Raw genomic sequence first — 15,653 nt, forward strand, 5'->3', positions numbered from 1 at the left:
CCAAAATTGTAACGTAGCAGCACCCAAAAGACACCGTGTCATCGTATTTGCCACTACACGTGCCTGCGCATCCAAAACAACACATCTCGGCATTCTGGAAAGAACTGAAAATTTATTAAGGCGTAAGCCTTTCTTGGCTCATAAGTGGCGTGGACGGAAGTTGTAGATAAAAGTTGTCTGAACAAGCTGTCAATCATAAATTGTGTGGTACTTAAAATAAAATGTAAAAGTTGATTAAGCAACAGTTCATAAGCGCCATATCATCATCATCAACATCATCAGCTTGACTATGCCCGCAGCAGGGCAAAGGCCTCTCCCATGTCTCTCCAATTAACCCTGCCCTTCGCCTGTTGCGGCCACCATATTCCCGCAAATTTCTTAATCTCATCAGCCCACCTAACTCTCTGCCGTCCCCTGCTACGTTTGCCTTCTCTTGGAATCCACTCCGTTAGCCTTAAGGACCAGCGGTTACCTTGCCTTCGCATTACATGCCCTGCCCAAACCCATTTCCTCCTCTTGATTTCAACTAGGATGTCATTAACCCGCGTTTGTTCCCTTACCCACTCCGCCCTCTTCCGATCTTCTAACGTTGCACCTATCATTTTCCTTTCCATAGCTCGCTGCGTTGTTCTTAGCTTTGTTAGCCTCCACGTTTCTGCCCCATAGGTGAGTACCGGTAAGATACAGCTGTTGTATACATTTCTCTTGAGGGGTATTGGTAAACTACCATTCATGATCTGAGAGAACCTTCCATATGCGCTCCACCTCATTATTCTTCTAGTTATTTCCCTCTCATTATCCGGATCTACGGTCACTACCTTTACGAACTGCTGTTCCCTTGCTAGGCTGTTGAACATTACTTTGGTTTTCTGCATGTTAATTTTTATCCCCATCGTTCTGCTCTGCCTGTCTAATTTATTGATCATGCTTGGCAGTTCATGTCCTGAGTGACTTAGCAAGGCAAAGTCATAAGCGAATCGCAAATTACTCAGGTATTCTCCAGTAACTTTTACCCCCAACTGTTCCCATTTCAGTCCCCGGAATACCTCCTGTTAGCAGGCAGTGAAGAGCATTGGCGAGATCGTGTCTCCCTGCCTGACACCTTTCCTTATTGGAATTTTATTGCTGACTTTATGGAGAACTATGGTAGCTGTGCAATCGTTATAAATATCTTCCAATATTTTCACATAACACTCCTCTACACCCTTATTCTGCAATGCCTGCATGACTGCTGAAGTTTTTAGCGAGTTGAATGTTTTCTCGTAATCAATGAATGCTGTATATGCTGTATAAGAGAGTAAAGAATAAAAAAATAAAGGTGAAGGGGGGAAAAAAGAGAAAAGGAAAAAGGCTTTCGCATTTCCACTCAAAAGCAGACTTAAGAGCAGTCCTGTAATTCTTTTGCTCTGAAGAAACCCATGATCTTTGGCTCCATGCACTTCACCGGTACTGGGGACACACACTTTTCGTAGCACACAATCGCTTTCATGGTGTCCCGGTCGCCTCGTGGGCCGCAGCAAGTTGCTAAGAAGTCAACAGCATCCATCACCTTGCTTGGAGCGGGCACGGGCGCTTCGGCATCAAGTTCAGACTGCTCTTGAGCACAGGCAACAAGCTGGGCAATGCATTTGTCCCTTAAGGCCTGTTGTGTGCTCCCATGCATCGGCGGCCACAAGCTACCACTTTACAATCTGAAGGCAACTTATGCATCCCCAGAAATCTTGCTCGCATGCTACCATGCGAGACACTAGAGGGCAAAACGAGTATAAATCGCCTCTTTTTTCTTTACTCATTTCTTTCGGGAAAAACATCGTTAGATCGGGTTTGGTGGCCAAGTTAGTTTCGTTAGTTTGGGTTGATGAAAGCATTGACGAAAGCATTGTGTACAACACACGTAGCCCTGACCGCTGGGCAGTTTCTCGCACCCGAACAAATTACGGGCGTCAAATGTTAAAATACTGTTTGCTAACTACTCTTAACTCAGAATGTATCTCCTCACTCTGAAAGAAGATTGCATGTCATTCATTTTCTCTTTTGTTTCTTTTGCGTTGTTCCGAATTTTTCCTATTGTTTTGTGCTCATTCCTAACATAGTGATCACCATAGCTGTTTTTGCCAAGTGTTTGTTAGTATTGTGTTGGTCTCGTCAAGCCTCCTGAGGGCTTTTTGCCTGCACCCACACCATTGCAATGTACGTTGTGATATTGAAATAAAATTTTATTTTATTTGATTTGAACCCTATGAATGCTGCAGCATGTGCCTTTTTCAACGTGCACAGTGTGAGAGAAATTGTGGATGAGAAAGAGGAACTCAGGACCAGCGCTGTTAGGATTCAACTGCACAAAGTATTGCAAATAAAAGCTGATTCAGGCATAATTTGGAACAATACACAACAGCACCTGATACACTCCATTATAAAGCAGTGGCATACCTTTGGGAGGCACTGACGTGAACCAGAACGCCGTGGGCATCTCACCAGAGCAGCCTCACACTCACTCTGGTTCGGTTGAAACATAATTCGGTGAAGTGGTCACTGCAAAGTTGGATGCCTGGTGAAGATTTCCATCTATTCTTTCTTAACATCATCCCCCATTGATAGCATAACTTGGGCTTGAGCGCGGGAACGTGCATCACAGTAAAGAGCAGAGTTGACAACGCTAGCAAAACGGGACGGCACAGATCTGAGCAGATGGAACGTTGGTGTGTGGTGACGTCCTGTCCTCTGCTAGTGTCGCCCCATTGCAATGCAATGGACCCTTATTTTTGAGACGTCTTCTCGGAAGACTTTGCTGGCCTCCCATGCGGTCAACGGAGTGACAGGTAGGCAATGTCGTGGAAAAAGACAGGAATGGCGAAAAGGCGAAATGCCCAGGGAAAAACAAAAACTGAAAAGCTGTGATGAGGTCCGATTTCGTGCACTCCAAAGGCTGACTTTTGGACCGGGGCCGCTTACTTATGGTAGCTTCACTTCTGGTCACCAGTGCACTGTCCAGCCCCTTAGTGGAGATCAGTGGTCCATCCGTTTCCCTGAGCGAGGCCTCTGCGATCGCGCTCAGGGACTTTGTGGCGGTTTGAGCCTATTACCGAACCCATTCAGTTAACTACCCGTCCCCTGTACACGCCACATGTCAGCAATATAATTTATTAATATTAATGGAAACTGTTTTTCACGACTGTTGAGAACACTTTGCTCAATAGAATATGCGCACATCTCTGCGAAGCTGTGGAGTTAACTTGAAACACTGATCCTGGTGATGGCACCAGTTATGTTTCTCCTCTGGATCGTCGTCGGAATGGCTGGTTTGGTCTGGTCGGACGTTCGTCGATGGCGACGAATAACGATGGCACATTGGCCGATGATCGTATAGCACTTCACGTCTTCGTCCGCTCGTCCAGCGACATGTTGCCGGTTGGGGCAGCCACTCCAAACTTCTTGAGAAGCAAAACTAGTTTATTCAAGACGAGACCAAAAACAAGAACTTAGAGAAAAAGGCAGTTTAAAAAAAGGCTTCTGAAAGAAGGGCTGTAGAAAAGCGGCCGAGACTGAGGCACGGCGCGCTCCTTCCGCTCTTTGTTTGCAGCAGGTTTTAATACCTTCGATAATTGGGCGGAGCTTTATCAAACCTGCTCTCGCCCAATTTCGTCCAATACCGCTGCAATGGCACTGTAGGTACAAGTGGGCGGAGCCCAGTGCTCGCCAGAGCCCGACTCTAGAGGCGCCAGTAAGTCCACTGCTTAGCTATTTCAGAAGTCGCCGACCTTACTGACCCCCCACCCCCTTGAGAGCTAATCTCTTTTCAACGGCAAATGGTCGTCGGCCCCTTGCGGCCCCGACAAGGCTGTTCGCGGTCTTTCTCCCCAATCCCCGCGGGCTTGGACAGCGTCCGAAGCGCGCGACGCGCTGTCGCCATTGTCAACCCCTCCCGACTTCAGACGACACGGTACTGGGGGAATTACCTACTGGCGCCGTAAGCTTCTACCTTAAAAGGTGGCAATACGCTGTGGCTCCATTTCCTCTTATGGCCATATGGTTTCAGCTAGGACATCAATAGGGACATTTAGAATAGGGTATCGGTTAGGGGCACAAGGTAATAGTGGGGGGACAGTGCACAGGCGCAGGACAATAACGCCCCTCCCTTTGGCTAGTGTTCTGTATTGCTTCATGCCCCTAACCGACAGCGTCACCCTATTCTAAAAGTCCCTATTAACTCGCACTGAGCAGCTAGGAATTAGGCTACCCCCTACTAGTGAAAGGAAACCGGAGAGGGTCAGGTCACCACACAGACTGCTAACGCTACAGGCACTGTATACTCAACGAGGCACTGGCCAACCTTACCCCTGCAAATCTACTCATCTATCAACTGTTCATCAGACTCTGTCAATCTTTGTGCACGTCTTCCTTCCCTTGGAATCCACTCCACCCCGAGGGTTCGTTGGTTACTCTCCCCCTTCGCATTATGTGCTCTTCTCACTCCCAGTTATTTGGTCTCGGGTGAGGCATCACTACCTCACTTTTCTTCCCCGACCCACTCCGTTTTCTTGCAGTCTCTTGTTGCTGCACCTAGCATTTTCACTTCCATCACAAAATGTTCGTTAGGGCTAAAGTGTTCACGATTAATGTAAAGGGAGTGCAATGAAAACATGGACACAGAAGTAGACTGGACAGTCAAAAAATGTCAGCCATTTCGGAAGGAGTCATCGAAGGGTATACGTAGTCCAACCACCTATAAACCTCTAAACCAACTAAACAGCAGGCACATCTAATGCAAGGGACAATCAAGACCTGTAGCACAGATAGTACTTACAGGACGACACATGCGTAAATATATAAGGGTTTACAGACATTCCAACTGCACCCCCCCCCCCTACACATGCATGCACATACGTGTGCACACACACTCCCTCATACTCTCTTTGGCCATGTCTTTATTGCAGCTCTCCTTACATCAATTTGTTCTTGTGCTGTACACAACTAATGTTCAAGCCTTTCTGTTAGCTTTGAAGTTTCTGCTCTGTGGGTGGGTACTGGCAAGATACTACTAAGCACTTTCCCCACGAAGGATACTGGTATGCTGCTCATCATCATCATCATCACCTGGACTACGCCCACTGCAGGGCAAAAGCCTCTCCCATGTCTCTCCAATCAACCCTGTCCTTTGTCAGTTGTGGCCACTGTATCCCCGCAAACTCCTGAATCTCATCCGCCCACCTAATTTTCTGCCTTCCCCTGCTACGTTTCCCTTCTCTTGGAATCCACTCTGTTACCCTTAAGGACCAGCGGTTATCTTGCCTTCGCATTACATGCCCTGCCCAAGCCCATTTCCTCCTCTTGATTTCAACTAAGATGTCATTAACCCGCGTTTGTTCTCTCACCCACTCCGCCCGCTTCCGATCTCTTAACGTTAACCCATAATTTTCCTTTCCATAGCTCGCTGCATTGTCCTTAACTTAAGCTGAACCCTCTTTGTTAGCCTCCACGTTTCTGCCCCACAGGTGTAGGCCGCTTTTCATGGCCTAACAATCACAACAAGAGGCAAGACAGTAAGACTGTAAGAGGTACAATCCTCAGACAGGTGTCTAACTTCTCCCCAATATTTTTCAGTCAGGAGCGTCTTATCCCGCACCGCTGGCAAGAAGACCAAGGCAGCTAACAAGTTGGAAGTCTTTTATTGACAACGGGCCAGCTGCCAAATGGGCAGAGACATTTTCTCAGATTAGAAAAAAACAAGAGGGAAAATACTTGGCCAACAACTGTGGCAGGTGCTTTAAAAATATGCTCTCTTCTACGCAGCAGATAATGACTAAAATGCTGACACACACACTCGGCTACGAAACTCACTGGCAAAAACGACACCACTAAAACAAGCATGTCTTGAATCCAATAAACCAAGAAAAGAAAAACAAACAGAACCCACCTAGGTAAGCCAAACTTCCAAAAATATACTTCTACAACAAAACTATACTGAAGTCCCAGCAGCACAAAACATTCTTCCTTAAAACACAGCTCTTTTGATGTGCTGGACTGCGTGTTAGAGGCATCTCTTGACGCATCAAGCAAGCACATCTTTCCTCTGTTAGAAGCTGCACACCACAGTGAAAGCTGCTCAGCCAAAACATTCCTCAGGTGATGACACTGTGCAAAAAAGAAGTGCGTTATGTTTAGGTATATTCACTGCTGTATCATGATGCTCATCACTCTTGATAGAAGCAGGAGCTTGGCTCTGCCACGTTGCCTTTGTGCGATAGGTCAAGCTTGACAAAGCAGGCAAGCACTCCCACCAAAGAGTGTAGCTGTCAGATCAGACGGCACAGGGTTATGCTGTATGCAAAACAAGACTCACACATTCTACGGCATAAGCAAAAAAAGTAAAATTACCCCCACACTTGTACCCGTACCCTTTAACAACATGCAGGAGAACCTGCAGTACGAGAGAAAGCTGTGCGATCATGTGCAAACACAGTGCAAGTGTGTAAACAAATATTCTGCCTTCCTTGGTTTCAGGTATTTTCAGCATCCAAAAAAAAAATCACCCAGGCGTGTTTACGACCTGGTAATGCAGTTTAGAAAGGTCAGTTATGCATCAGCTGCTAACTAAGTCCCACAAAGTAAACATCGCCAACTCCTTCAGTAGATTACGCACTTCATGCTGGTGAACAGCTCTTGGGTTGAATTTCCGGACCTTCTTCATAATAAGAGCACTGTGAATGACAATAATATCAAGAGTAAGACAGAAGCACAGGGGAGATCATATCTAATATTTCCAGAATTGTGTGCCACAGCATGATGCCCACATTTTGTGGGCAAACACGGGATGAATGCGGCCGTTACTACGTTAGCAGATATTATGATCCAAGACAAGTTCACACGTCTCGATATTGGCATTAAACAAACAAAGCAAAGGGAAGAGGCAACTGAAGTGTAAAAGCAGTGACACAGATACGGGACAGTTTGACAGTTCTGCTGCCTTGGATGACAATCAGTTGGTGTGCCCATTGGAACAGTAGAAGTTTGGTGCAGGATCTGAGAGGCCTGAAAGAGAGAGGAGTGAATCAATATCACCCTGCTGGTGGCGAATCAAGAACACGCCTTTCCAAAGAAAGAAAAGTTAGGCAATCCTCGGAGGATTATTTGAATGCGTTAGCAGCCAGATGTTTGTTATAAGATCCAAGGTTGATGCACTAAAGTTTGTCACATCCAAGGTGGTGCACTTAGGTTTGTCAACACACCAAATTTGTGGCATCCAAGGTCCAGACGCGAAAGTTTGCTATATCCAAAGTGGCATACTAAGGTCAGTAATACTCGAGGTGGCACAGTAAGGTTTCGTTGTATCTCAGGTTAACACACGAAAGGTGTGTTAACCTCCTGTTAACCCTGTTAACCTGTTAAAGAGGCAGCACAATACGCCACACTACCCTACACTACACTATTTGTATACTAGGTTCGTTCATAGCTCGACAGGCAGGTGAGCCACCTATCACTGGCTACTGACATAGGTGGCAGAAGCCGTTTCCGTTGCACACAACCTTTTAATGCTAACACATAAAAATTATTGGCAATTAGACCCACAGTAATGTGGATGATGGGCGTTACCTGTCCCATTTTGTGCTCTTGCGATTGTTGCTTTGAATGCTGTTGCCATGCATGGGTGGGCAAGGATGGTTTTTATGGTGCGAGAAATGTGTTGGCATGGACCTCGTCATGCAGTGCATCCTGAGAGGATGCGTACTATGTTCGACACGCCACACGTTTTGTGGCTCTGGCCACCCACATTAGTGCAGAGTTCAGAGCATTGCGCTCCCTCTTAACTGCACCCATGGACCCCAACCAACTCATTTATTCGGCCAAGAAATTGCGCATCTAAAGCCACAGCCACCACCCATGGGCAAAAAGAATCTATCACAAACAGAGATAGGCCATACAAACTGCTTGGTTCACATGAAGCAGACACAAGGCTCGAAAAGGTGAGAAATAACTGATAAACTAGCCAATGACAAAACAACAACAAAAAGGCTGCGTAGAACTACAAAAAAAAAAGATGATAAAAGCACCTTAGCAAGGCTTTTGTTCATCCTTCCTGTTTTCCTCACGCTGTTTCTACAAGTTCAGCTTGGACATTGCTCACACTGGATCTCAATCAGTGTTGTTCTCATTGTTCTCAGTAGTGCTCATGCCTCGAAGCAGCCTGGCGTCAGCAGCTGGCGGCCACTGTGCATAACTTGCACAATTATGCATGGTGTGCGAGCCATGGCGATGGCATTTACGAACCTTGGTTGCCATCAACATCATCATCAGCCTGACTACGCCCACTGCAGGGCAAAGGCCTCTCCCATGACTCTCCAAGTTAACCCTGTCCTTTGCCAGTTGTGGCCACCGTGTCCCCGCAAACTTCTTAATCTCATCCGCCCATCTAACTTTCTGCCGCCCCCTGCTACGCTTTCCATCTCTTGGAATCCACTCCGTTACCCTTAGGGACCAGCGGTTATCTTGCCTTCGCATTACATGCCCTGCCCAAGCCCACTTCTTCCTCTTGATTTCGACCAGGATGTCATTAACCCGCATGTTTGTTCCCTCACCCACTCCGCCCGCTTCCGGTCTCTGCACCCTGAAAGTGGTTCTTGGTGCACACAGAATGATGACAGCAGGTGGAGACAAGGTATCGGGCATGAATAAAAATGTGCCCCAGTTTAGATGCTTCTGCAATTCGTAGTGAATCTATGCTAAGCCGAGTAGTTACACTGGAGACAGCACAGGGGGCCCATACCGGAACCCAAGTCAATTTTCCCCTACACAAGAACTGCGGCAGAAGCGTGGAGGCTAACAAAGAGGGTTCAGCTTAAGTTAAGGACAACGCAGCGAGCCATGGAAAGAAAAATGAAAGGTGCAACGTTAAGAGATCGGAAGAGGGCGGAGTGGGTGAGAGAACAAACTCGGGTTAATGACATCCCAGTTGAAATCAAGAGGGACAAGTGGGCTTGGGCAGGGCATGTAATGCGAAGGCAAGACAACCGCTGGTCCTTTTAAGGGTAACGGAGTGGATTCCCAGAGAAGGCAAGCATAGCAGGGGACGGCAGAAAGTTAGGTAGGCAGAGGATGAGATTAGGAAGTTTGCGGGGATACGGTGGCCACAACTGCTTTGCAAAGAAGGACAGGGTCAATTGGAGAGACATGGCCTTTGCCCTGCAGTGGAGGCGTAGTCAGGCTGATGATGATGATGATGACACAAGCACAGCGGAGGGGGGGGGGGGGGGGGGGGACTGCACCTGAGGAGGAGAGGATCAGTCCTCCAGGGTGACATTTCGGAAGAGGTAGGACATGGACTCCTTGTGGTGGATGCGGCGGATGGCCTCCGACAGCAGCACGCTGATGTCCACCGTCTTGATCTTGTGGCACTGCATCTTCTGCACCTCGTGGGGCACCGTGTTGGTCACCACCACCTGCAGACACACAGAGCCCAAGACGATTTCACCACTCAAAACAGGAAAGGAATATAAATACATGCCACACAGACGACAGATGCTCACTTCATTTTTTGAGCCACGTTCTATGAAAAGAACAAAAGCAGAAGTTCCGTAGTTTTTGTAATTCCGTTACCTGTGCTGGTTCATCAGTACGGCAAACCAACTAGATCAACAGCGAGTGTTGCTAAATCCATGCATTCCTCAACCACCTCCTTTCCATGTACCCAATTTAAGGGGAGGTGCTGGTCTTATAATGAAAATCTTTACTTTTAAAGGTATCTCAATGAAATTAGGTGCTATGCATTTAACCTTCCTGTTTTCAAACATATGATTAGTTTCAGTATATCTCAACTAGTTCCCATATTATGGAGGAAAAAAACAATATTTTAAAAAATTCCACCTAATTTGGGATTCAGCTTGTTTTGCAAATGCTTGTAGCAGGCTGTCTTGCCACACAACCAGTAGTACTAAACTGAATTCCGGCATTTCTCAAAGGTGCACTGAAGAGGAATGAACTTGTACTTTGCTGGAACTCAATCTACACGTTCCGAGCATCCTCGGAAATTTGGAATTATTGCCCTGTGCAGCCGATTTCCCTAATTTAAATCCAATTAAACATCCCGGCTTCCGCCTTCACTTTTTGAATTCCCCGCAGACGGTGGGAGGAGTTGACCAACCCCTCAGCCAGTCCTGTGGCTACTTGCCGCTCTGCCATCGGCGGAGTGATACGTAGCGATCGGTAGAAGCAGAGTCCACGCGTATCTTTATTCCCGTGGGCCTAATTTACAGCTATGTAGTCTCTGAATAGAGCTATTTATTCATGGAAACCTAAAAGAAGCAAAATAAAAGCGAAAGCGAAGTCACCACGTGACTGCCTGAAAGGCACTCCATGCATTGGTCGACTCCTCCCACCGTATGCGGGGAATCCAAAAAAAAATAAAGCCGGGATCCGGACATTAATTGGATTTAATTAGGGAAATCGGCCGCACAGGGAATGTATCGAAGTTTCCAAGAATGCTGGGAACGTGTAGATTGAGTTCCCGCGGCAAAAAAAACGGGTTCAGATTCCTCTTCAGTGCACCCTAAAGGAGCCAATGCGATTGTGCGCTCGTTTCCGCATCTGCGTCAGCCAGGAAGGAACCCCCGCTGGGAGTCCCCTGGGGTTTTCCGAGGCTGTCGAGATCCCTGCTCTAAGGTCCGGACAAAGGGGACGCTTGGCCAAGTTGGCTCAACATCTTTGGAACAGCACAGAGACCTGGGTTCCCGAGACTGTTTGCCACACAGTGCACAAGATATGCAGAGCCACAGTAAAATCAGTTGCAAGTCAGTGCCCCGTTACTCTCCTCAAGCCCCCTCCTGAGCGCTGTTCAAATAATCTACAATGTCTGTTCTCTGCCCAGAGTGGCTGCTCCTGCAGACATTCCAGTTGGGCTGCAACCGCAGAATATTTGCACAAGGGATGCCGTTCTAATAAGCCTCAGAGAAATTGTGGAAGGCTGCCTCTTGCTTGACCCTCATTGACAAACCTCCTGATGATGACAATGAGCTGTAGAACCTGCCAACAAATTTCCACTGCCTCCAGTCTGACAGTCACCAACCAAGTAAGTGCACGCCATACCCGGTGTTTCTTTTAACTGTTCACAGACAGTTAATTTAAACCCTGCGAAAGATATATCAGCGTCGCCCGTGCAAGTGGATTGTACAGAAAGGCAGGCACGTAATAGACCTCAGTGGTAAATCAACTTTTTTACTTTTTATTTCGAAGGCCAACATTATATTACGAAATTGAAGGCCGCCTACTTAGAAGCCGAGTCCAGTTATTAAATTTCCTTTACTGGCAATGCAGTTTGAAATATTTTATGTCAAGAAGACTCATTTTTCAGCTCGTAAAGTTGGCTTGGACAAAGCTGGACAATGCATGTGCGGTCATTGCAGGCACTTATCGTCTACCAGCTCCCAGTCTAACATATCACATGGCCAGAATTACAGCCACATAAAGCAACTCTTTTAGCTGCCTTTTATTTCAGAATTACTGGCTGCGCCAAGTCGAGGGTGCAGCCCTTACACGAGTGTATACGGTATATTAAGACATGGCAGACCCAGGAGCTGCGTGCGGGGTGTGGAGACAGCACAGGAAAGTGTCGGGTACCCAGAGGGGATAATACCCACCTCGTCGATGGGGGAGTTGTCGATGAGCTGGGGCGCATCGTTGGAGAGGAGGCCGTGGGTGGCCAGCACGTAGATCTTGTACGCCCCGCGCTCCTTGAGCACCTCCGCGGCCACCACAAATGAGTGCACATCGTCCACCATGTCATCCTGGTGGGGAGAGGGAAAACACCCTTCTCACTCTGGCTTGCCAGGCACCCTGAACTTGGTGTGCAACTAGTATGCGGAAACTGTGCCCACACAGCAATGTCCCTCACACCACTCCTGCACTACACCACGCTAGCCACTGAGAACCACACTAACTGCAGTTTGCCATGGCAATGGCTGCCGTATTTTTGCAACTCTAAGCACCCCCACCTTCTTTTTGCAGAAAGATTTGGCAAGAAACAGTTTGTACGCAGATCTAAGCAGCACCTTATATCGTGAAGCAAGCTAACTGCTGGTCCTTATTAAGGGTAACGGAGTGGATTCCAAGAGAAAGCAAACGTAGCAGGGGACGGCAGAAAGTTGGGGGGGGGGATGAGATTGGGAAGTTTGAGGGGATTGGGTGGCCACGGCTGGCGCAGGACAGGGTCAATTGGAGAGACATGGGAGAGGCCTTTGCCTTCCAGTGGGCGTAGTCAGGCTGATGATGATGATGATATCGCGAAGAAGAAGACAGCAGAGCCAAGCCCGCTTCCTCACTCTGTAGCTGAGTAAGCAACCACCCCTGGTGCACCTGTTTAGGGTGCACAGAGACTTGGTGCTCTGCCACGTTCACAGAATGCGCCACCCCTGCAGGAGCTCCCGTCAAAAGATAAACATGCCATGATGTTATCACCGTGCAGCGTCTTGATACGATGGCGCAAAACTGAGGAACGCATTAAGAAAGGCCATTGCTGAAAGAAGTAAATTCTCAATAGCAAAAAGTGCAGGGTGGGTTCCACATGTGAGCGAGTTCATTACGCCACCAAATTGGGTATTCCTCGCTCCCCATGAGATATCGCTGTGGAAAGGGGGGAAGAGGCCATTCCATATTTCTGGAGTCTACTTTGGGCATCGCAATCATGAAAAAAAGAAAGGGTCGGGGGCTTAGAATCTACTACATATGGCACCTGGTGTGACAAGGTAGCCAGAGATCCGGTTTTTGTGCCCTCCTACTGTAGTCTACACTGAAGGCACTCCTCTACTTTTTGGATGCAAATGTAGCCAACATGAACAGGCATGCTAGCCTAGGCAGTGCTGCCTGTGCCAAGTGTGAAATGGAACATAGAAACCAGTCACCCTCAGCCCACATTGCGTTAAAAATTACACAGTCACTTGTCGACAGTTTTGCTTGCAACTGTGATTGTCACCACGAGTGCTTGTGACCAATGTCACAGCCACCATGGATTAAGGGACAAGCACTGGGCGAACAATGGCTCTTTTTATAATGTCGCGCGGTAAATAATGCGTAATAATGATCAAAGCATGTCTATGACTAGCTTATTCAACACCACACTGTGCTTGTGGCCCAAGGGGTTAAGCTCAATCCTGCCAAGAACTTCTATCCCACAGCTAAAGGTAGTGAGCCTAGCCAGGGCAATGGGGGGGAGACTCACCACCATGATGGCGATGCGGCCACCCACATCCCCCACCACGTAGATGGGTGGCTTCTCCTTGGCCGCAGGAACTGCGAAGACAGATGAACACGGCCGCGTGTCAGAACTCGCGCACACAACCCCAAAGACAAAAAGAATCTGGACCTACCCTGCCTCGAAACACACTCGGGAACATGGTCTACCAATACAACTGCAGTAGAATCGAATTAGAATACAATTAGATTGCTTTACAGGGTTTAAACTCCTGAGGCAACTCATGCTAGGAGGGACGCCGTAGTGGAAGGATCCAGATAATTCTGACCCCCTGGGGTTCCTTAACGTGCACTGACATCGCACAGTACACGGGCCTCTGGAATTTCGCCTCCATCGAAATGCAACTGGCTAGGCCGGGATGAAACCCGTATCTTTCGGGTCAGCAGCTGAGCACTATAACCGCTGAGCCACAGCGGTGGCTAGAATAAAATTAGAATACAATAGGAATAGAATAGGAATAGAATTCCAATGCCCTTGCATTACTCTCACATAAGTTAAAGTGCCCTTCTATAATTTTTTCAATCTCTAAATAACAAAAACAGCCTCCATGTTACAGCAGCACAATGAGAGAGTACAGATGTGTGAGGCAGTGGACAACTAGAAAGATGGGCTGACATCAGTTAGCAAGGTTATGTACAGCGGGCGTCCATTTCGTTACTTTGTAAGCTAATATCGTCCCTGTCTTTCCAACAACTCGCCACCGCATTTTTCGCACCATGTTGCAGTCTCTACAGTATCCACTAGCCCACAGCCAAGCCCTTCCAGGTGATGACAACTTGTATGCTAACAAAACGTTGAGTTGGGCTAGGTAGTACAGATTCATTGTAAAAAGCGCAAAAGACGAGGGACAGACGAGGATACAGGACATCCGATGTCCCTCGCATTTTGTGCTGTTTTACACTGAAGTTATACGGAGGGGGGTTACATGGAAGGGGGGGGTTGCTGCACCACTCACCGGGCATGATGTCGAGTCCCACCTCCATGGTGCGGGCCAGCGAGTGCACCGTGGGGGGCGAGTAGCGGCCGTCCACCATGTCCGACTCGGACTCCTTCTGCTCTCCATGGATGACGGCTATGCCTGCACCCGGGGGAGAACACACAGGCTGGCTTCCCTGCGGAACCCCCTCTCCAAGGCTGCACCACCCTCACAACGGCAAAGTGATGAGCATTTACATTGCCTGCTACGGTTTCTACACTGAGTGTCCAATGTTCTCGCGATTTTCCCACCAAAGCTCCAGTTGGAACTGGTCCCTTACAAGGTATGCTTGAGTCATCATCTTCTAGAATATTGAAGCACCTTTCATAGGAATACCGTAAGGAATTATGCTAATCCCATCCCACTATTCTGCAATAATCCATTTTTTGAAGTGTGCTTACTTCCAAATTTTTGAGGGTCCTTTGGAATTTGGGGGGTGTGGGCCAACTTCCAATTTTGGGAGGTCCTCAGATTTTTAAATACAGTGGTGATCTATGACTGGCCCACTGGTGGTCACATGGTGTCGATGACGTCACGACCCATTCAGCCAATCAAGGAATTTCGTGACAAAGAAGCCGGAAATCTTTTGCGAGACGACAACCTAAATGCTGCTACCGCATTAAAAGTGCACCCTGACAATGCCCCTGTGAAGGACTTCAGCCACTTGCTGGCAGTCCATACTACGAGCACCAAGGAGCACGACAATTCATCTGACAAGCGTGAGATGTTCCCCTAGAAAGGCCCACAAAATAATCGGGTCAACAGTGACATGGCCTACATTTGTACAGCCCTTGTACATTTCCCATTTCTGATCACTCTGACAAGTTCCACACACCGCTCCCCAAGGTGTATACCTCGGTCAACTGTCAAAGAAATGGCTGCCAGCAGAGACGCAGTACTGACCCAGCCTTAAGCGCTCGGCGTACGATGTGGCCTTGTTCGCTGTGGATGGGTTCCGGGCAACGATGACAGCATTCCTGTAGTCCGGGATCTGCACAATTACACTCCTGCCGATCAGCACTTGGTGTGAATGAAGCATCATGACACAATGAAAGGGGATAAGGGTACATAATAAAGCAAAAAAATTCCGAGAGCACTTAAGTCTGCTTACATGCAGGAATGCGAAAGCATGCATTTTGAGGAAAGAAAAGGGTGCAGTGGCTCTCACATCTCCATATCCCGGTGGACACCTCAACCGTGCCATGCAACTGAAGGTGCACATGTCCTCGGTCCGAACCCGTCACAAGCTAGCCTCCAGCTTGACCAAAATAGGTAGGCCATGTGCAAAGAGAAATGCTATGCCACCCCCCGAGAAATGTTGTGGGACAAACGGTTGCTCAAATTTCTGATGCAAATGCAGTCACCAATGCTGCCACCACATTGAGATCAGCCATAGCTGGGATTTCATCGACACCTTCATGGAATGCGGGGTGGGTATGG

General features: G+C 47.9%; 1 protein-coding gene across 2 annotated transcripts in view; it reads right to left on the reverse strand.

Moving 5' to 3' along the window:
* Positions 1-5,647: 5,647 nt before the first annotated feature.
* The window catches only part of LOC149345769 (phosphoribosyl pyrophosphate synthase-associated protein 2), a 46,060-nt gene continuing 36,054 nt past the window's right edge, over positions 5,648-15,653 (reverse strand). For both annotated transcript variants that reach the window (XM_089586226.1, XM_089586225.1), the window contains 6 exons: positions 15,117-15,204; positions 14,193-14,315; positions 13,205-13,275; positions 11,628-11,774; positions 9,261-9,434; positions 5,648-7,029 (listed from right to left, as the gene is read on the reverse strand). In XM_089586226.1, coding sequence (XP_089442352.1) covers positions 9,276-9,434; positions 11,628-11,774; positions 13,205-13,275; positions 14,193-14,315; positions 15,117-15,204 — 588 coding nt within the window. In that variant the 3' untranslated portion in view covers positions 5,648-7,029; positions 9,261-9,275. The remainder of the gene's footprint in view (positions 7,030-9,260; positions 9,435-11,627; positions 11,775-13,204; positions 13,276-14,192; positions 14,316-15,116; positions 15,205-15,653) is intronic.

This window comes from Amblyomma mixtum, chromosome 4, assembly GCF_055824585.1.
Source record: "Amblyomma mixtum isolate Tamu chromosome 4, ASM5582458v1, whole genome shotgun sequence".
Lineage (NCBI taxonomy): Eukaryota > Metazoa > Arthropoda > Arachnida > Ixodida > Ixodidae > Amblyomma > Amblyomma mixtum.